Below are 24,336 nucleotides of genomic sequence, written 5' to 3' on the forward strand. Positions count from 1 at the left end.
TAAATACAAAGAAGGTGAAGCAGTAAATTAATAAGTAATAAATGAGAGTAAATAAGTTGATGAGAAGGTCTGAGTATTAAGTGAGTAAATTAGTTAATACATTCAGTCCCAATAAAGCTAAAGCATTGTCAGAAGAGAGATTTAACACATGTATCCAGTTACTTGTTTGACTATTGAGAAAATTTAAAACGTAAATTTATTTGTGCATTATGCACACTTACCATTAGTGCTGGAATTCCTGTTGAAATGTTTATGAACAAAAAGGCATTTAAAAAAATTTGTAACAATTATAAATCTTTTGTTTGCACACAAAAGTAACATCACCATGATTACACATACAACCCCAATAGGTGGCACAAAATTACATTGGCAGTATTTGTGATTAATTAAACTCATTTTTATGTTGGTAAGTTGCTGAGTCATTTTTTTTTTGTGTGGTAAGCAGAAGAAAAATAAGAACTCATTTTTTTTTTGTGTCAAAACTTAAGACTTATGGCTGATATCACAGAATAAGAAAAGTTGGTCCTTCTATTATATCCTCTACTAGTTTTACTGAAAATGGTGCAATACATTACCTAAAACTTATATTGGTAAAGAGGCCAAATGTTAAAACCACTTACAGAAATTAAATTCTGAAACAGCACGTATTTTATTGAATACTGTACCTTTGAAACCAAATTACTGGTTTAAACCTAACAAGCTTCTGACTTACAAATTACAAGTAAAAAAATATATAACCTCATTGTCTTATAGGTAACATTATACACCTAAGTATTACAAAGAAAAAGTCAACTACTTATGGGTGCATTACACTATGTAACAAAATATTTACTTTTTCTTGTTCCTGGACAGGAAGTGTTATTTCCCAATTGCTTATGCCTAAAAGATATGGAAAAGATCTATTTTTCTCTTCAAACTGCTTTTGTGACCTGGGAGCATATAATGAAAACATGATGGGAAACTATATTTGGGGGCTGATACATGAAAGTGATTTACATTACAGTTGCAAATCTTGAAAAACTACTAACTTCTAAACATTTTTGTTTACTTTTGTATAACCTTAGTATAAATACATGTAAACCTTGATTCATATGTTGTTTTATTCAGACCTTATGTACATGAAAACGTGCAAATTTGCCATTTTTACAGAGAAAATAAGTTAATTTCTAAATTTCATTATCCAGGCCACAAAAGCAAAGTTTGAAAGGAAAAACGGCCATTTTCTCTACTTTTACAACATAAGCAATTAAAAAATAACACATACTATCCTGAAACAAAATTTGTGTTACATAGTATTACCTTACTTTAACATTAAATATATTTTTAACCTAATAATTACATTTTTTACACATAGATATTTCTTAAAATTTAGGAGCCGTTAAAGATAATCCTGCAAAAGGTTTCTCAGAATTCTGATAAGTGGATTTTGTGTATACTTTTACAAATTGTAACAACAAAATATAACAATAACATTTATGGACTTATACCAATGGAATAAAAGACATAAGAAAAATAAAGCAACAAAAATAAATCTTTATTACACCACACTTATAATGATGCAGTACTATATTAACACATGCTGGCCAGCTTGGTAATGTTTCTGGGTGGTATGAGTTAAAAATATTCAGGAACACCTTTGGTAAACAAAGAGAGTAAGACTGTTAATATAAAACCTTAGGTTACTTAAAATCCATCACCTAAATATGTTGACGGCACTTCTCACATTTTATCAATGGAATATAATTTCCTTGAACATACTGACAGATGCAAACTATTGCATCAGCCCAAAATCTCAACACTATATGAATGCCAAATGACTTAATGCTGTAGTTCAAGTAAGTATGTACTCATAATATGGGACTTGTTGTGTAACCTGACCAAAACAGAGGTTAAACAAAGTAGAAATGATCACATCCTGTTTACAGGAATACTGAACAAATAAAAGATACCTTTATAAAAATATTGAAATATTTTAGGTAAATAAAGATGTTTAAAAGGTGATGTATTCTTGTACTGCTTAGAAAAGAGTGCTTTAACAACTTTTAACTGCAACACACTTTAAAAAATACAACTATATTATGATGGTCCAGATTAACAGCATCTCAACACCAAAAATAATTAAGCTTTAACAGATAAGAAAAAAAACAAACTAGTGTAATATTAGAATTATATGATAAATATGACAAAATATACAATTATTCCACAAACATTATCAACTGAAATAAAAGTAGGCAGTTGCTATAGTGAAATAGTATAGGGGTGATAAAAAAACTTAACCTACATTAAATTTCTTGCCAAGCTTCTTAATCACATGTTCATACTGACGTTTAGAGCAAAATTTTATATAAGTTATCCCATAATGCATATTTATGCTTTTGCTTTAATATCACACTTATTACACTTACTTATTTTTAAAGATGGTTCAAATTAACAGACCCAAAACCAGCTATTTTATGGAGAGGAAGGGCAGGAAAGTGTGAGAGGAGATATTAACAGAAATATATTTTTGAAAAGAAGATGTTAAATTCTAAAATACATCCTATCTCACACATAAGCTGGAATTTCATATTGGTAAGTTGGGGGAGGGGGCAGTGAGGGTAAGATACACACATAAAGCATCTGCATAGAAATGAAGTGTGGGAAAATGAGACATGATAACAGCATACCAGTTGGGTTTGCATTACTTCTGAAACAGGTATTCTTTTCACACAGACAACGTGAAATCTAATTCTCGGGTGGTAAAGCTGACTTGCCACAGAGGCAAAATCCTATCATCTTTAGAAAATATGAATATTTCCAGGCCTCATCCAGGCAGACAAGGTCCTACATCTCACAACTGGAATTATAGGGCTGTGGAACCAAATTGAAATCTAAGGAAGAGTGGCTAAGACATAAGATCTGCTTTATTTTTTGTCTTGTTTAGTTATGTGATATTATTGGAACTAAACCTGAAGGTTACATAATGTTGCATGTCTAGTTAGTGGAATTATGAAAAGAAGGAAAGCAGCACAAAAGTGAACAAACTCTTGCATCAGCTTGAAGAAGTGTAAAATGCAATAAACCAAATCTGGAAATGTGAGATTACAAACTGAAATCCTAACTCCTCATCTCCTGTCTCCAGAATTATGAGGATAGTGTTGAACAAATGAAGTTCAACTAATGCATAGGAAATGACATTCTGCATGTGAAATTACAAGGAGTTGAGGACCTTCTTCCCCTAATCATTGAAATGAGGAAAATGACCAAAATGACAGACCATGCAAAACTCAATTGGATAATGAAAGGTCATCTCTGAACTGAAATTACAAGGAGATTACCTTGTAATCTGGTCTTGCTGCTACCATACATCTGGGAAAAACATTTGTTGTTATTAGACACAGGGCAACCAGCTTTGCCCTCTTTTCCTTCAGTGGAATAACAAGTATAACCATCACTCAAGAGAAATAAACCACTATCACCACTCCAGTCACTGAAAAACAGGAGTAGTGGTAAGACCTACCATGCTCCACTATGAAAAACAGGAGAATACTCTAGTTGTAGAGTTCTGAGGAATGATATTTCAGAGATAGTGCAACAGATGAACCACTTTTCACATTTTAAAAGCAAACCAACTCTGAATTATTCAATCAAGGGGTCACCATGGATGGGCAAAGTCCTCTTAAGGTTTAGTCATGATAATCCATGAGTGAAGGTCAAGTAACACAAAAACTTTCCTAGGAGAAAAAGCAAAAATACAATGAGAGATAAGTATGTTTTGAAAACTAGACTAAGATGTAATAGTAGGGTAGATACAGAGCTTTAAGTTTTTTTTTTTAGTTTCTGTAAATGTTCTTTCCAATTATGAAGGTACTTGTATATGTTTAAAACCTACAAACCTTTTCTTCAGTAAAAAGACATAGCTTGGAAATATAAACACAAGGTTTTGTTTATTGTGCTCATCAAATGATATAAAGCCATTATCAAATACAATAAGATTGGTTTTTGAATGTTTGGTGAATAGGGTAGGCAAGTGAAAAATATTCTAATGATTCAAATATTTATTAACATTATTTCAACATTTATCCTACTTAGACAATATACATAAATAAATTGGTTAACTGGCTACTTAATTATTTATAACTGTAAACATATGTTTCATACAAGAATATTATCATCCTTAAAGGTGAAAGTTAAACATGTTTTCATTACTTGTAATCAATTTATTTGATTTACACAAAATCAGTGAAGGATTACAGCATATTTTATAAACAAACATAACAATGACATGGTGATTACCAGTTGTCATTATCAGAGATTCACTTGTGAAGTATCAAGTTGGAATATATCTGTCTTAATGTCTGTTTTTTAACAAAAAACAGACATTTGCATAGTTGTATACTCAAGTATATAGAAACAAGAGTCAGAGTCATTTTTTCCTTTGACTTTTGAAATGGGAATAACAGTACAACACAATCACTGTAATTAGTGATGACGAGAAAACCACTTGAAGTTAAAATGTATGTCGGGATGGTTGGTATGGGTATTAGCACTTTTACTAATAAAGCTGAGAACAATGTTTTGACCTTCTTGCTCACCTTCTAGTTAATCATCTTTGTTAACATAACCACTGAAAGTTTAGAGGTAGATACACTGACATAATAATAGTTACATAACCCAAGTATACACCCAACTACAACTACACATCTCAGAAATTATAGTTAGGCACACTTGTAAATACAAAGGCTTTGCTTTATAGTTAAGTTAGAGATGCACAGTATATTCAATACTACGTTTTATTATGTGAAATACTAAAAAGCACTTACATATTCATATTTTGTGAAAATATTGGTAATTACATTGTTTATAATCCTTCCTTTCAGTGATAAATACAACTAATATTAGCATACTAATATGATCCTAAAACTTTATGATATTGCCATTTAAAGATATGAATCAGTAATTTGTGTAACTCACAGGTCTTTAGAAGAACTTTTGAGATATCATATATTGTACATTGAATGAGTTTGTAACAGAAGCATATTCAGGGTACTTGTATGCCACTTGGAAGGGTTTCACAAAGTACTACATAAGAGGTTTTGGGAAGTAATGATGAAAGGTAAACTAAATGACACAAATAAAATTGTACCAGTAAACATGTGTATATTTATATAAATTAACAGTCACAGAATAACTGTGTTACTGCTTTTAACCATATTCTTGAATTGAATAGTGTACAATATGACATGTATCTGAACCTAGATAATGCTTATGTATATGCATACACACACACACACACACGTGTACACAGTAAAAAAGCTACTTTTTGTACAATTATAAGATAATACTGAAATATCATGGTAAGAAATATAATAAACAAATATTTTTAAGTTAATTTCATCAAAACTGAAACTACCTGCTTGCTACTGTATCTCCCTGAAGGTTAAACTTTGGATAGTCACCTCCATAAATGTCTCGCACAAGTTTGTCAACTTTTGTACTGTCCCCCTTTTCTGCTAGAGCAATAGCTTCTTCAAAAGTTTCACATCCTGTGAGTAAACAGCACAATCCAAGGAATGTGCCTCCACCTAAACTGAAATTAAACAAACACCTCAAAAACAAATTGAAATTACCTTATACAAAACATTACATAACAGCACAATTTACAATTTCAATAATAATAATTTGTATCCATGCAATTGGCTCGATATAATTGTTTTCAATACAAATACAAATTTTTCATGAGAATGACTACTCAAGAATTTTAACTGTTGTCAACCATGGTCATAAACTGTACAGTAATTTGTTTAAAAATAAAAAAAATAATCATAAGAAACAAATGGAAAAATTTAATTCATATATAAATGGATATACAGTTATGAGAAACCTCACCATGAGGATATTTTAAATATATACATACACTTTCCAAAAGATTATTTACTCTTTTATCCTTCTTATAAAACAAATGGAAGTTAGAAAAGCAGAACTCTTTTGAATTTGAAAAAGCAGAAAATTTCCTGTGTTTCTATTGCTATCCACTTGTGATAATTAGATCATCATTATGCAATTCTATCTGGACAGAGCCTTATAGATTGAGTATAGTTAAAACCATGTCCATATAATAACATTTATTTTGCACAAAATATCACTTTTACGAGCAGAGCAATGCTAAAGAAAACAAACACTAATATTTGTAGTTTTAATAGTTAACAAAGCAGTATACTTTGCATTTGATTAACTAGGAATACCATGCTTATAAACTACACCTGCAATAATGAAACTGTGAAATTTTAGTGTTCATGACATGTTATTCTCCAGAACATGAATTTCCAAGAGTAAGCAGTAGGTTTGCCAAACATCATGTTTCTAAACTCCAATGGAGTTCATAAAAAATTACAAAACAAAAATTGTTATTAAAATAAACATGATAAAGTAACAAGGCAAATGTTTACAGTGGGTCTGTGTGGAGCTGTAAAGAGAAAGGGAAAATAATGAAAAGTTTATTGGTTCTCTCTAACCAATTTAGTGTGACCTTTTTTAACACTAAATGAAAAAAAACAACAATAAAAATACAATTCATATGGTTAAGCACAAACCTAAAAGTCAAACATCCCAAAATAAAACAATTTATTGAAACAATTTTTTTGCCTGAAATCTTGAAAATCTCAAAAACTATATATAATCCAAGTCTCAAAAAAAAACAATAGTCTAACAAACTTCCCAGGAGAATCTCTTTCAAATCCACCTAAAATGAAAGAGCCTGGCCTTAAATACTAAAATGTAACAACATAAAAGTTAGACTGCTCATATGACTTTGCATTGCTCAGGTTCAAATGCAAAGGTGATAAGACCCTGGGACTTCAAATGATTAACCAATAGAAAGGTTAGCTATTTCTGGACATAACAGATAAGGACACAGCTTCCATTCTCCTGAAAAACATGCTTAATTACCACATAGTGATTTGAGTCCTATGTGCTGCTTTCAAACATTAATATCAGTCTTTACACAATTTTGTTGCACACATATACACTGCTTAAAAGAAAAATGTATCAGCAGGTAACATTACAATTTTGTCTCCAGGTATAATTTAGTATATTGTATGGACCACTGTAAAATGTGATAATTTCATATTTAACAGCATTTACACTGTATTAATTTAATCAACAAAACATCTGTCTTAATCAAAATGTAATTCTTATAACAAACTATGTTAAACCATGCATTGTTTCACTTTTAATTATTGTTTGTATTAATACCAGAGGGGATAGTGAAATTTATTAATTTAAATTTACAACAGTTACACATATTATTAGATATTTCTTTGTACAGAACGAAAAAAAAAAAAAAAAAATTCAGTTTTTGGTTATTTGAAAAACAAATGATGTTAATTAATGTTTGAAAACAACATGATTAGAAGTCTTTTACTGTATTTTGCCAGCATTAGATAATATCAGTTTAATTTTTTATTAGTATTGGTTGATAGTAAAAAGCTGAATATCATAAAATTTGTTTATGATTTAACTCTGAAAACTACCGATAACTTCGCGATTTTTATCATAAATTAAATCATAATACACATTTGATGGAAATTTGATTTTAGTAAGCTTGCTTTTGTGTATTAAGTAGCTAAGTCTTCAGAATTTACTACAGTGCTACCTTAACTGATACACATAAAGCAGCAATATTTCTACCAAGGACTTGAGGAGCTGATTTTATTCTTGCACTTGCCACACATAAGCAAAGTCTGTACCACTGTGGAATTTCCTTTCCCATGAACATCATCATTGGAAAATTTCTTAAATAAGTACAAATGTGTTCTCTAGCAACATCAATCACTAAAAAGTTTAGGAACATCTGGAAATTACGTTTTCTCTACTTTTACAGGATAATTAAGCCACATGGATGACAAATGAGCTTAAGAAGCATTGACTCCATTACATTATGTACAGATCAGTTAATTTTGTAGCATTTATAATTTCCTCTTGCCTAGTTCTTTTTGCACTAATAGAAAAGTACAATCACTTCTTGTTAGCACTTCTTATGATCTATAAACAGGTATACAACCATTTGAGTTTTACTGCAAAACACCAAGTATAAATGCTTAATTCAGCTAGGTAGAAACTTGAATTCTAATATGTGGAACAGGGAGGTATCATATGTTTTATGACACCTTAGTTAATATGTAATTTTTTAAAACTTCAATTTTCTTCAAATTTTGGTTAGCATAGAAAGTCAATTGAACAAAAAAATTAAAATTCTCCTATTTCTGATTCTACACGAATCTAGGATCACTCTGCTTGTCATTATCAGATACTTCACTAAGTACGTTGAGGCTTATCTATTGGATGACACTTTCATGCAGCCTATTTTAATGTGTTGGCAGCATAATGAATATCCCAGTTCAGCACTCCTGAAGAGATTTACATAAATCAGTAAAGTAAATTTAATCAATTCTTCTTTAGACTGTGCAAAGTGTCAAGTGTGGTGAGGATGTACACTTAACCTTATCACTTAAGACAGACAGTTTGACAGAGAAGATAAAAACAGACTATTAAGCAGGTACTTGCAATATATGTTATCTCTATGTAAGGATTCAATGCATTTAACTGATCTAATAACAAACTATACATAACTGAATACAATAAGTACATCTTCATGAAACTTGACAAGTTTCTGTAAACATTAAAAGTCTGCTTTAAACACAGAACCTGACTTTTTAACTCTTTCCACACAGAAATGGTGGACTGCACTAATCTTGTGACCCTACTGGAAACAATGTAATTTCAGATTTCTTTTTAACTTCAAAAACATAAATGATAGAGGGTGGAAATTAGGGAACATCTGGACACTAGGACCATTACTTTATTAAATTCAATGTTTTGCTAGATATAGAAATATGGAATACAGATTATTTAGGTGCAAACTTTAAAGGAATGTAACAAAAATTATCTATTGTGAATTGAGCAGCTGAATTACTTGGAGACACTGATCAGATATGGATATTTATTTAAATATAAATTTTTATATATTCAAGGTAAACATATTCCTTATAGAAAGAAAATAATAGCTGCAAGTGGAAAAGTAGATTGGCTCACAAAGAGTATAACAAATAAAATTAGAGAAAAGCATCACAACTTAAAAATATTTCAATTGAGTAATACAACAGGAAACTTAGTAGATTATAGAAGATCAAGCTGGTGAACAGGAAATTAGGACATCAAAAGTGATGTATACAAAGTTGGCTGAAAATGTATGAAATAATAATAAGAATTTCTCTAACTCTCTCAACACAAGCTCAGTCAATTTTATTTTGCTCTTTTGCAAGGTGGTACAGAGGGGAAAAAATAGCCATGAAGTTTGCTATTCCAAGAATTTGGCATGAATCCACTGACCACTTAAGCAATTGCTACTTCTGCATGGTGAACCCTTCCAAACATTGGACTGGCAAGAATGCATCTCCTATCATGTATCTGGACCTTCCATCATCCATCACCCCAGTGTCACACTGCCCTGAGTTCCCTGTACCCATTCCACCTGAAAGAAAGCAGCCATCCTAAGAAGAGAGCAGCAAATCAGAAGAAGAGGTAGATGTTGAAGATCGAGATTACAATTTTAGAGGTGCAGCTGGTGAGAGAAACCCATACTACACCAACCAATGACTTGATCAGAGATCTTGTTATAAGAAAGTTGAATGCCGAGCTTCTGACATCTGGGCTCAAGGAGTGGGATTTGTTAGATGAAAGTGTGCAAGTGAAAAGCGAGCATGTTTGGCGTGACAGGGATGCGAACCCGCGACCCTCAAATTACGAGTCGCACGCCTTAACATGCTTGGCAATGCCGGGCCCTCATCAATAAGTACAATAAATACATGTAAATCTTGATCCATATGTTGTTTTATTCAGACCTTATGTAAATGAAAATGTGCAAATGTGACCGTTTTTATACAGAAAATAGGTTAATTTCTAAATTTCATTATTCAGGTTGCAAAAGAAAGTGTGAAGGGAATAATTGCCATTTTCTGTACTTTTACAACATAAGCAATTGAGAAATAACACATACTATCCAGGAACAAAATTTGTGTTACAGATTGTTATGTAATTTCTTTGCATTCATTCAAACTCTTTTTGTTTTGATATGATTAACTTTTGATATAATATGTATATCTTCACAAAATTTAGTGTACTTTCAATAAACATTATGTCCTTCACATACAAAAACTATTTTTAGTAAAGTATTTTAAATAAACTAATAAAAAACTCATCAGTGAATATAGACTTTATACCAGTCTGAATGAAAAGTTATTTTCATGTTAAGATTAAAAATACTTCTCTTCATCTCAAATTTCATTTTGTGTAATCTCTAAAACCTCCTAGATACATTTTCAAATGTTTGTTTACTGATATTTCCTCTACCCTAACTCTATACAACATTGATTAGTTTGACCAACCTTTTAATCACCAAAACAAAAATTGAAATAAATCTAAATTACTATCTTTAATGTTCTAGAATGACTTGAAATTATACAAGAAAACTACAGTTGTTTATCTTAAGTAGCTTTAAATTTGTAACAATATATATTTATCATTAAAGTTTATTGCCCTTTGAACAATGTTCAACTACCCTTCACAGCAATTTATATCATATGTCACTTGAATAATGTGGACTTCATGTTACACTATTGAATTACATTACTCACAAACTACTTCAAGGTGCTCACATGCATGCCTCATGAATCAATTTTATTATTATTTATTTTCCTTAACCTAACCTTAACTAAAGAGATTTCATTTAATTTTATTATAATAAATAAATAAAAAAAAAAAACAAGAAATAAAGTACTTACCTGGGTCATTGTCTTTTTGTGCTGTCAACTGTCTATGACACTTAACCTTACTTTTCTATACCAATGGTAGTAAAGAACTAAATTTTTATTTAATTAAATAGTGCACCAAAGCACACAATTTTCCCTATCACAATTTTCCTGGCTTTCTAACCATATGACAAAAAACACTACAAATTCATCCAAGCCAGTCTTTATTTTTCCCATAGACATAAAGCATGTACTAATTGGGAAACTGACGATTCTGTTTACAAAACAATAATACAATGCATCATTTGATAGATGAAAACCTGTGCTTTATATTGGTTATACACAATATAGTGTTAAGCATACAAGAGAACTATTAACAAATCCTGAAAGATAGGATGTGACAGGTGGGTGTGGCAAGATGGGTCTGGTTTTCTATTTAATGGTTCAGTAACCAAACAAGCTTAAATGCTATAAAAATGATGGTTTATCTGAGCAATGATGATTTTATAGTGAGTAACTGATACTAAATTTCATACTTACTAGAGGGGTGGTAAATAAAGTAGAGATGCGGAGATGCCTAGAAAAGATATGTCACATCTCACAGAGAAGAAATCCATGATTTTGTAAATATTGCCTTCCAAATTTAAGAACATACAACTCATGTACTATTATATATGAATTACAGCTATGCTTTTGTGCTACACTAATTGTGATAATATAAACAAAAAGTAGTTTAATACAAATTTTACGGCAAGTCACTAAAACCTCGTGACAAGCACAGTATAGAATAGCAGAAACGAGGGGATTAAGTACATTAAAAGTAAACAAAATGTTAGGTTTGGGGTAGGACCATTGAGGGAAGGCTTGTATCTGATGATTATGAGAAGGCTAGGTTATTAAATTTTGCTTTTTCCTCACGTTTGAATAACAACAATTTAAGCAGTATTTTGCATCATGAAGAGATGATAGATGGAAACAAGATAACACAAGATGTCCACATTAATTCTGAACATGTCAAGAAACAATTGGGAAGTTTAGAGAACAGTAAGTTTTCTGGGTCAGATAATATTTTCCCAAGGGTTATGGAAGTGGTTACAAATTGGATATATCACCTACTTTCTAATGTGTTTAAGTCTTTGAATACTATGAAGGTATAAGAAGAGTGGAGTTAGTTTAACTAACTCCTCTTTTCAAGGGAGAAGATAAAAATTGTCTCAGTAATTATAGGCCAGTTGGTATTACATCAGTTACTGGAAAAGTTTTGTAAAGCTTCATAAAAAATTCGGATATTACAAATGTACACTTTTACCCTCATCTACTTAAGCAACAACATTTTCAAAGAATGTTAAAAAGATTTATAAGGCAAGATTTTCCCCCAGTGAAATATCCAGTACATTTCTAATATCCAAATATTCAGAAAGCATTTAACATTGTGCCACATAAACAACTTGTAAAAAACAGTAAATTATTTATACACATTTGAGGGATAAGTTAGCAAACTGGATGGAAAGGTGGCTGGATGTAAGAAATATTACAGAGTTCACTCAAACTATTTTAATGTCACAACAGCTCTTTTTTAATTTACATAAATGATACAGATAAAAATATGGTTTATAAATTATTGACATTTGCAGATGATATTAAGATCTTGGGTACTGCTACCTGTGAAGAGGATGCTACTAACTTACAAAAGGACTTAGATAATTCAGAGAGATGAGAAAACAAATGGCAGATGGATTTTAATTGAGATAATAACAAGATAATGTATGTGGATCATCATAATATGAATTATAAGTTGGATGGGAATAACCTTGAAATAAAGATATCTTGGTGTAATGATTTATCAGAAAACACAAATATAAATTTTGGTATGGTAGGCATCATCTAAGGCAGTTTTATTTTTCTAACAGGGTGGTTGACCTTTGGAATGCATTGCCTCTGGATGTTAAAGAGGCATTAAGAAAATGTTTGATAAGTGTATGAATGATAAAGGGTGCCTTTATAATTTTTTTTATTATTAATTTATTTATTAATAGTTGTACTTTAAAGAATGGGACAGGCATGAGGGGCTAATAGATCTCATATTATCCCAAAACATTGTTTTTTACATTATAATAACCAGAGATTCCATAACTTTCAATACAGCAGTGGTATCTTGCATGAAAAATGTGAAGCCTTCAGTATACATTACTTGTCTTTTGTATGCAAAAATTTTGCTTTTTTTTTTAAATTAAGTATTTTTACTATATATTTATTCATGGATATAAGTAGTCAGTGTTGACTGTTCCAAGTACAATCATTTTCATTTTAAAAGTAAAAATGCTTCTTTCATATGAAAATTCTCAAATTTTGTTTGTGTAACCTCTAAAACCTCCTAAATTAATATCAACTGTTTTTATTCAATAAAACTTTATGTTTTATCTGTTATTTTATCTTTACTGACTTCATGTGAATTCAGTCAATTTATCCAACCTTGTGGAGACTGATGCAGCACTATGGCTTTCCACCAAAGTTCATCACCATCATCCAACAATTGTATGAAGACGCCACCTGCCAAGTCATCCATGACAGGAAGCTGACGGAACCCTTCTCCGTGCAAACTGGCGTTCGTCAAGGATGTCTACTGTCGCCGACGATCTTCCTACTGGTGGTTGACTGGATAATGCAGTAGGCCACGGCAGGTAGGAGAACTGGTTTACAGTGGACCTTCACGAAGCAGCTGGAAGATCTGGACTTCGCAGACGATATCAGTCTTCTCTCCCACAAACAAGATACGCAGGAGAAACTGAGCCGGGTTGCAGAAGAAGCTGAGAAGACTGGCCTCCAAATCAACATCAAGATGACGGAGGTCATGAGGGTAAACAACAGCCAGCAAGACCCAGTACGACAACACCATGAAGGCATCAAGGAAGTCGACAAGTTTGTCTACCAAGGAAGCGTCGTCAGCAAAGGTGGGGGACAGATGAGGACAACAAGTGCCGAATAAACAAAGCCCGACACACCTTCAATACTCTGCAGTCCATCTGGAGATCAACATCCCTCTCACTCCACAACAAGATCCGGATCTTCAATACTAACGGCAAGTCGGTCTTACTTTACAGCTGAGAAACCTGGCGGATAACCCAGACCAATACCCGCAAACTCCAGACATTTATCAACAGATGTCTCAGGAACATCCTCAATATCAGGTGGCCGGAAGTTGTCTCCAACGACCAACTGTGGGACAGGACCAGACAAGCCCCAATCGAGAATGACATCAAGAAACGGAAATGGGGATGGATTGGCCACACGTTGCGCAAGCCTGCTTCTAGTGTCACCAGGCAGGCCCTTGCCTGGAATCCACAAGGGAAGCGGAAAGTGGGTCGACCAAAATAGACTTGGCGCAGAAGTAACGGCGCAGAGGCGAAGGCAGCTGGTAAGACATGGGCCGAGCTGAAGAGGATCGCTCAGAACCGCAACTGCTGGGAGGGGTGTTGTTACGGCTCTATGTTCCTCAAGGAATCAAGAGGCATAAGAAGAATCCAACCTTGTAACCACCATGAAAAAAATGAAATCTAAGTTACCCTTTTTTTTCTCTCTGGAATGATAACAAATCATAGTAGGAACACATTTGTTTGAGACTCATAACAGTTTAAATTTCTTTTTTAATTAATTTTATTGCCCTTTGAACTATGTCTCACTAATAACCTTTCCATATATGTTGTGAATGACTACCACTCTGAGTGATGTAATGCACAAGGTACTCAAAAACACTTTGTGGAAAATTGATATAATTCATTATAATGCCTAAAGGAGCCAAACAAAATCCTTAGTTTTATATTTTAATTATTTTTATAAAAATAAATTATATAGTAATAAAAATATAATAATTATGTTTGATCTCCTGTTTTTTTATATTAGTCGCTGATGATATTTAACTCTACTTTTTTATAATAATGGTGCTAATACACTAAATTTCTAAATAATGCACATAATATCACAAATAATACACACAAACCAATGTCCTACAACTATTATAATTTAACTATTTTCTAACTGTGGCACAATAACCTTAAAATATTGTTCTTAGCTTCTTAAACTGACACCACAAGACAAACTTTTCCAACTGAAGATGAAATAGACAATATTCTGTGTTGAAAAACAATATAACACAGTACGTCATTTGATAGGATAAAAGCTCATCTTTCTATTGGTTACAAATTATATAAAGTTTCAGAAAAAATAAATGGCAACTTGTTAAACAGAGGATATGACAAATGGGCATGGCAATTAGGTCTAACTTTCTAGTTTGTTTCTGTAAACAAAGAAAAACAAATATAGTACTAGTAGACATATTTACATAGAAGAGAATCTTCTCTTTCTTCTCATTACAAATTTGTTCAATAGTAATGTAAATTTAAGTAGTAAACACTCAATCTCAAAAGCCAGAGGCAACCATGAAAAGTTTTTAAGGTGGATTTGACACATTTATCTTGACACATTATGACTGTAGGAGGCTCAAATTTAACACTCTTGCTCCTATTATGATTTTTTTTTTCTAAGTGGTTGGAAACTGCAAAAACTTCCTATTACTGATACAAGTTATATCTGAAGTTGAGAGTTAATCTCACATGGCATATGAAAATTATGATTGAGAATTGTTAAACTGAATATAATGCAGAGAACTGTTGTAACATGTGTAAATAACCAAAGCCCATATATTTGTGTCAATATCAGTCAATCTCATTAAGATGAACACTTACTGTATGTCATAACTGCACATCATGCAGCAGAACAGAATGTCTGAATGTTTGCTAAACATGCTCATGTTGAAACCAGAAATAATGCACCCTGAAGGTTTAAGATAAAGTTCACCACCTGAAGCAGATATATCAGTGCCCCCAAAATGTGTGTGAAATGGTTGAAATTTACACTGGTTAAAACACAAGTTTGCATTTTAGCAATTAAAAAAGATCACTAAACATCAGAAGAGAATCTTAACACACAAGATCTAGTATTTATATGGAATGCACAAGTACATACAGCACATTCAAAAGATATGAGATCACAATACAGATGAACTTCCCATGCCCTGGTTTGATCAGGAATATGATTTTAGTACTAATAGGAAGGAAGATGCCTCGAGTCTTCATTTGACAATGCACGATCAGTCAACTGAAGAAGTGCCTGAAGATGTGTTAGAAAGCTCTAGACACACAATAATTTATAATCATTATGACTGGGACTAACTTCCCAATTAGCAACTAAGAAAGTCATTTGTTAAGTCTGAAAGGGTATTTCTGAGCTATCAGCTGGTGTTTCAAATGAAATCTATGAAGTATATTTTGTTATTAATATTCAATCACCACAGACAGGTCAGTCATTTGGTTTAAATGACTGAAAAGACTGCGATACATACTCAAACCACTGGGTGGATTGTAAGACGGAATGTAGGGCATCATTCTGTGATTACCACTCAATTATCCCAGCTTAACATGGTTAGTGGTAGTAGATGTATAAAACACCAACAGATTGCATAAACAGAGTTATCTGTTAGGAGCTTAGAAACTCAATTAAAAGCATGAGTTACTTTTGATAAATTCTAAGTTGAGTAATAGAAGTTCTCCAGAACAGACTGTGGCATGTTTGAGATGCTCATTAGTAAATTTTCTCCATGTGCAGAAAGGGAGTTGCAGTCTTAACCAATGCAGAAGGGAACAAAAGGTGTTTGTGAATGTAAATTAAATAGATCTTACTCAACTGGAATTTCCTCTATTTACTTTTCTGTGATGACAACTGAGTGAGTGGATTGGTTCATACAAAATATTACAGCATCCTGATGGTCTACAGTTGGCAGCCATTTTAGAGAGTAAATGCACATTTACAGCAGATTGTTGTATTTAGCTAAAGTAGATTAGCGTTTGTGTTAATACACATAGTAGCAACAAAATATTAATTTTGGCAAAAAGAATTTTAGCTGAAAAGTAAAATTTTGCAAAATTCTTCCAACAATTATTTATTTCATGATGCTTATAAAAAAAAAGCTGTCATGTTTCACTACTCACATGTGGCAGCACAAAAAAAGAACCATGCCAAGTAATTTGCAAGAGTTTCATGATGCAAATGAATAAACTATTAAGAACACAATTATTAAACAGTACTTGAATGAAAATATGAGAATTTGACAAATACTGAGAGCTTTAGTTATAAATATAATTGTAATTATAGTCTTGTTAAAGATTATTTGAAGAGACAATGTATCTGTTGTTTTCACTGAGACATTATAAACATTTTCAAGATCTGAAGCTGAAATATTTAGAAGGTTGACAATTATACAAGGTAAAAATAATTGTTAGACTCATAATAGACTTGCAGGAAGACAGTGTAACCTGTTGTTCCATAAGTGTTGATCAGAAACATTTCAGTTAGTTTGAATTTAATTTTCAGAATGTTGCTGAAATTTATCCAATATGCTTTTGTTAGAAAATTTTGCCTGTAGATTGTGAAATTCATAAATAGCAGCATATAGAATAAATATAAACTTGGAACAAGCAATGCTTTATTTCGAGTTATTTCAATATTTTTAGTTATGCACACTAATACTTAAAAAAACATACACAGTGATCAGAATATTTTCTTGACAGTACTTCAACACAAGATGGAGCTATAATGCATTAAGTGAAGAGTTGGTATGTAGGCCCACAGGCAAGAAGTAACATCTTGATCAGAGCAGCATTGTAGTTGCTTGTATTTGTGCTAAAAATGCATCTGAAAGAAGAAAAAAGGGAACTTAACATTGATGTTTATAAATTTCCATGGTCAGCAAAATATAGATTAATGTACTTGCACAGTTTGAACTATTTTGGTTTCTAATGTTAGCACCTGATGCTGCAACCTCATCTCCATTTCTTTCCAACCAGACCTGGAATATGCTTTGTATAATAATCAGAGGGTGATGGAAGGTATGTGGCTGGGCACTTGGATAACTGTGAACTATCAGCTTCTTTAGGGAGAGTAGCTGGAACACAGGTGAAGCATGTAACCGCACAATACCTGTATTGTACTGACTCATCTTTCCACAGGCAACAGCAATCATGTTTTACTGGCAAGATACTTGTAAGCTATTAGAAACAGAAAGCATCTTCTTGGATACTGCTTTATCATATAGCCAAACAAATATGTGGATCTCTGAAAGGGCCATAACCATCACACCTAATGTCTCAGGACTGTCTCAAAGCTACAGTCTACTTAAACGTCATCAGAAATGTGATAAGGTAAACCATCCACTTCTGAGGCAATGCTGATGACAACCACCACTACCACAATACCAGCAGTAAAAATAGTAATGTTAACTCCATCATTCCATCAACATAGTGCTGTTAACCCAGGCCTACAGAAAGAGATTGAGCTCACAGCTATGCAAATTTTGGTTTGATATATCACTGCCAATAGGAGACAGTTGGGTGGAAAGATATGGGTACTCTTTGTTCATGAAGATATCTGCTCAACCATCAAATACCTCTGTTGCAGTATCATCTCTCAGTACCTGGTGTAAGTCTGCAAAGCTTTTGCAGGACATAGAAAGATCAACTGCCAGACCATTACAGTACATCAAAAACCCACATTTACATATGAAGACCAGTTATTTGAGAATCTTAAGTAAGCAGCTTCCACTTCTGTCATTTAATTGTACATGTATTAGTATTGATTTTTTTTTCATTTATATAATTGTTTTGAGTTAGTAGTAGTAGTTGTTAATATGTAACTTAATTTTTAGTATAATTAGCATTAACAGCTTTATTGCTTGCATATGTATAAGTATCTTGTTCATGTGCTTAAAATTTCTAGTTAATATTATATGCATAATGTTTGTGTCTGTGACTTTCTCTACCCTAACTATAGAGAATCTCTCAATTTGATTAACCTAGTAACCACCATAAAAAAATTAGGAACTAAATATAAACTTTTTGTTGTTGTTGTGAAATGACTAGATATAACACAAAAACATAAATGCTTATTCTAAATAGCTTAAATCTCATAACTTTATACATTTATATATAATTTAATATTTTTATTACATTGACCTTCCTTATGCTTGGCTAACAATACAGAAGTTACAATGGTGCAGCACATGTGCACTCACGTTACCATATCCAGTAAAATAAAAGTGATCTGTCTTGGGAATGTTTTAGAATATTTGTATTTTGTAAAATACAGTCACATTTCAATTATTAAACATTATATGCATGCAAAGATTATTACTATTTACAAACAAGTTAACTTATTTTTTTAAAACATAGAAACCTAAATGAAAAAGTAAAGCAAACAATTATCTCTTCTTGTTGTGACCTTTGTGCTCAGTTGCTACCTCTTGTACTTGCTAAACCTTAAATTACACACATGGAGGATGTGAAACAAATTTTTTTTTTGAAGATTTTATACACACACTTGAATAACCAAAAAAATAAAAAATTACTATACTGATACCACAGAATTCCATTATTATTTATCAAGTTAAATAAATTGTATTTCAGTCAACAAAAATATTAAATTTCAAGCAAACTAAAAACAACCTAACCATGAAATCTTGTTTCAAACAACATACATGGTGTCCTAACACATGACACTGACTGAGAAAGTTAAAAGGGAGACATTCTGAGCTTTTTATTGGTTATTCACATTTCATATACACAAGTAAGTGTATATAAAGGACCATGACCAAAAATGAAGAGATGCAAGTGGAGCCACTATGTTTGATTAAGTACGAGTGATATCTTAGCAGATGGAAAAGATATAAGAGATTATTTTATATTCTAGCTTATTAATATTGGTAATTTCAGTTCCTAATTTGTATGAATCTATAGACTTTGTATTTTGACATTAAAACATCTAATCTGAAGCAGTCCTACATTCAGCATACCTTGTGAACATACAAGAGCAATGTTTTATTGTATTTTTAATATTTACTTTTAAATTACGAAATTAAATATATAATGCTAAAATTCAAATTATAACCTACAATTTGATACCAAACGCATTTCACATAAATTCATAGAACAGTATTTTAATAAAATTTTGAATGAAAGCCAATAAATATGGTGACATGGCCTTTGACCTGCAGCAATAGGATTAATATAAATGTGGTAATGATGAAGTTTATTTTTAACATATATGGACATATATGTAAGCATAATTGTTTTGTATTTCTTTTTAAAAGGATTTTATGTATTTTTGCATTAAAAGTTGTTAAATCTTTGTCATGCCTTTTTAAGACACATAACACCAATGCATTGGAACTTCTGTTTCAAGTAATAAAAGTAGCTGACAATGTTAACTCCCTCATCAGATGGGATGCCAGTCAATAACAGGTTAACCTCCAGATAACAGTTGGTACCTATTATACATATGGGTAAACTGGAACAAATGTGGTATAGTGTCTTGCTCAAAGACAAAACAGCATGAAGCAGACCAGCCTCAAACATATAACAATTCATTTACAAGTCAAAAGTGCCAAGAAGCTGAGACATGCTGTGTAAAAATTATCTTAATGTGACTTTAACCCTACAAATATAGGTTGGGTTGGATTCACCCAGCTTACAACCACAAAAGTATTCATGAGAGTACTTATACTAGGAATTTTGATAATTTATTTACAACTTCATAAAATTTTGCAGAATATTAACAAACATTACAAGGCTTTCATACAAATGAACATCTGGTTTTTAAATTAAGTAATAAGATTTTTCATTAAAATTATGCTCATGAACTTTTTCTTTCAGAATTTTGACTGTACAACAAACAATGTAATTTTGATTTTAAGATTAAAAATACTTTTCTTTATCTGAAAATGAAAATTTTCATTTGCATAATTTTTATATCCTTCGAAATAAACTTTTCCAAAACAAATTTACATTTCTTCTGTTATTTTATCAATATTAGCTCCATATGTTGTTTGTTGATTTGATTGACCTCACAAGCATCATAAAAATTAGGAAGGTGTTACATAAAATCACAAATGTTTATTTATAAATAGCCTAAAGCTTATAACAGCAAACATCTATTAATATTTATTGATTTTTGTTTTATTCACTTTTGAATAAAGCCTTGAATAGTACCAGAATAAACAGATTTAGCTGCTGTGTCAGCGAGCTCATTCCCGCAAATACCAACGTGGCCTGGTATTGAGACAAACTAGATAGAAGTAGGTGTTAAAGAGAAATGGACCAGTCGGTTTTGAATATCAACGAGAACAGGGTGAGAACTAACGTGAAGCAATTCCAGACCCAGTATACAACTAAGCGAGTCAGTATAAACAGTGCAGTTGGAGTACTGCTTAGCTTCTATGTGATCTGGGACAAGAGTATTGGTGTACAGTTCAGCAGTAAACACACAAGCTGTAGAACGGATTCTGCACACAACCACTGAACCACAACCATGGCAGAGCCCACAGAGTTGCCTGATTTCGAACCATCTGTACGAATAGGAATGGAAAGATGGTATGAAAGACAGTATTTCCAATTGAGAGTGTCTGATTTTCTGAGTTGACTTAAAGATAGGTCACATTTAGAACTGCAATAAGCCATGGTGGGATGGCCTGACCAGTGGATACAGCAATGCTATCCAAGGAGAGACTCAATTCATCCATCTGAGCCTGGATACGAAGTCCAAAAGCAGCAATGGTAGATCATCTGTTCTGAAAAAAACGTGGCCCACCGAAAAAGGAAAACACAACCCCAGGTAGGATGCTTTGCTAAGGAACAAAGTTTCGAAGGATACAGTAAAGACAGTTGCTAATGGCAGAAGTCCAAAGGAGGTTCATGAGTCTCTGTGTATAAGCTTTGCACTGGGGATGTGCAGAAAGCCCCAATGCAGAGCCAGAGTCCTGACAGAGCCATAGACCAGTGTTCCATAGACTAGTTTCGATTGAATAGGGGCATGATATATCTCTAGCATAGAACATCAATCTGCTCCACAAGTGGTGAAAGAGAGGACACAAAGGATGTTCAGTACTCTTGTACAATTGACCCATAGTTGCTTGATATGTGGTTAAAAAGGTCAGCTTACGATCAAAGATATGCCCCAAGAACTTTGTCTCAAGGACCACAATTAGCACAACTTCACTGATATCAAGTTCAGGATCAGGGTGAATACAGGGGCAAAAGTGTATGCAAACAGTTCTAAAGAGAGAGAATTTAAAACTGTTTGCTGAGGTCCACTTGAGTAAACAACTGAGAGCAGTGTGTAGCTGTCGATCAATATACCTCATATTCAAGGACTGACATGAGATGTGCAAGTCGTTGACATAGAGCCTGTTTGCAACAGTAAAAGGGAGTTGTTCAGTGATGGCACTAATCTTTATAGTGAAAAGTGTGACACTAAAAACACAGCCTTGAGAGACTCCAAGTTCCTGTAGAAAACAACTTGAAAGTGTCAAACCCACACAAACTTGGAATCATCTGTCCATTAAAATATTTTTAATATAAATGGGGAAATGGCCACAAAACCCATATAAATGGAGGTCTCACAAAATGCTATACTTCCATGTTGTATCATAAGCCTTCTCAATATCAAAGAATACTGATACAAGATGCTGTTTTAAAAAGCCTTCTCTGACTGACATTTCAAGCCAAATCAAGTGGTCCATTGTGGAGCTCTGTCGTCAATAGATCCACCCTCCAAATGGGCAAAATAAACTTTAAGGACTGTGACTCTATAAAAAGGAAGTTCAAATGAGTGTATGTTATGGTAAATGAGTTAGAAATGTGGGAACAATGCAAAAAATTGTGGGAACAGAGATGATCCAAAAAACAAAACAAGAAGCAGCAGGAACAGGAAAATGAAACTCATTAGGATGAAAGTTATGAAGGAGTTATGAAGGAAGTGTCATAAAACATTGAAACAAAAGACAGAACAAAATATAACTGAGTAATAAGGTCCCAATTATGTGAAAAGGCCTGAAAATTCTCAACAGGAAGAGGTGTTTCCAAGGTTAGCCAGGAGGAGGAAACAAAAAGTCAAAGCCATCTTTCTCATCCTATTCCTTCTCAGAATGGGGGAAAGAATGCCAGGCAAAGAGGTAGGTGTTAGAACTCCAGGATGCATAATGAAACACATTATATCTTGTGTGCACAACTACTACCATATCATATACAGTTAACATGCTTCCACTAACCCAGTTAGAAACTTGATTAGTGTAAAGATATTCCTCATTCACACTTGATGTTGAAGCTAAATGAATTTGAGAGTTCATAGTAGAACGAAAGAAAGGAAACAAAGTCCTTTGATTAGGCAGCAAATCTCCATAAATTATGAGCAAAACACGTAATACATACAGTGCCAAGGAAAAATAACACAAGGTCACAAGTGCAAAAGTTAACTTTATACAAGGTTGGTTAATCTGACTAGTCTTGTGACTACCTAAAAGGAATTGAAAAAAATCTGAGTTTATTTTCTTTTTAGAATGACTTCAAATTCTAATATGAAACTACATTTGTTTATATTAAATAGCTTGAAACTTATAAGAGTGCACATCTATTTATGTTTAAATTTTATTTTTTATTGCTCTTTGAACCCTAATTACTATTCATGCCATTATAAGTTGTAAATTACTCAGCAAACATGCAACTCACATTATACTATTGAACTACAATATGCATGAGCAACTCACAAGTGTAAACATGAAAAAAATTTATTACATTTTAGTTATGTTATAATAATAAATAAAGAATAAAAATGAAAAACAAGTAACAAAGGATGTTCTTCGACTTTTTTTTCCTATCAACTATTTACACCTAATTCTACTCTTTTATACTAATAGTAACAATAGTGCACTAAATATTTTTTGCTTAATTAAATAGTGCATCAAAGAACACAGAAAAATAACATGCAAAAAGCAAACAATGCTCCATAATTATCATAATTATTCTGGCTTTCTAATTATGCAACAAGAGCCATCACAGTTACAACTGAAAGCAAGAAAAAGAGGATTTGGTAAGTATTTCATTTCTTGTTTTATCATTTTTTATGTATAATTATAAAGGCAACTAAAATATAAAACTACGGATATTTGGTAAAATAAATAACAATAAAAAATGTTTCAAGAGGCATGCATACAAACTGCTTGTAATAGTTGTAATAGCTTGTAGGTAATTTAATTTAATAGCATAACATGAGCTGCATGTTCCTCTAGTGATTTATAACTTGTAAAAGAGTGGATAGTAGCAAGCCATGGTTCAAAGGGTAATAAAATTTAACTAAATGTAATAATAAATAAATGTATACTGTTACAATCTTAAAGATAACTTGGATAAACAAATGTGATTTTATATTACAATATGAAGTCATTATAAAAAAAAAAAAAGAGCAATTTAGTTTTTTTTTTTGTTGAATACAAGGTTGGTCATGTTTACCATTCGTGTTTTGATTAGGTTAGTGAAAATAACATATAATCTATCACTTTTTACTGAAAGAAAGTCTGAAATGTATTCAGAAGGTCTTAGGGATTACCCAAAGGACGTCCGAGATTTCTGAGATAAAGAAAAGTATTCTTAATTTTAACAAGAATATTACT

The 24,336-nt window shown here is 32.2% G+C and overlaps 1 protein-coding gene across 7 annotated transcripts in view; it reads right to left on the reverse strand.

Moving 5' to 3' along the window:
* LOC143253633 (pantothenate kinase 1-like) overlaps positions 1–24,336 on the reverse strand; it is an 85,194-nt gene that overhangs the window by 16,230 nt on the left and 44,628 nt on the right. For all 7 annotated transcript variants that reach the window (XM_076507796.1, XM_076507794.1, XM_076507792.1 and 4 more), the window contains one exon: positions 5,393–5,569. In XM_076507796.1, the coding sequence (XP_076363911.1) occupies positions 5,393–5,569 (177 nt within the window). The remainder of the gene's footprint in view (positions 1–5,392; positions 5,570–24,336) is intronic.

The sequence above is a fragment of the Tachypleus tridentatus genome, chromosome 6 (assembly GCF_004210375.1).
Source record: "Tachypleus tridentatus isolate NWPU-2018 chromosome 6, ASM421037v1, whole genome shotgun sequence".
Classification (NCBI taxonomy): domain Eukaryota; kingdom Metazoa; phylum Arthropoda; class Merostomata; order Xiphosura; family Limulidae; genus Tachypleus; species Tachypleus tridentatus.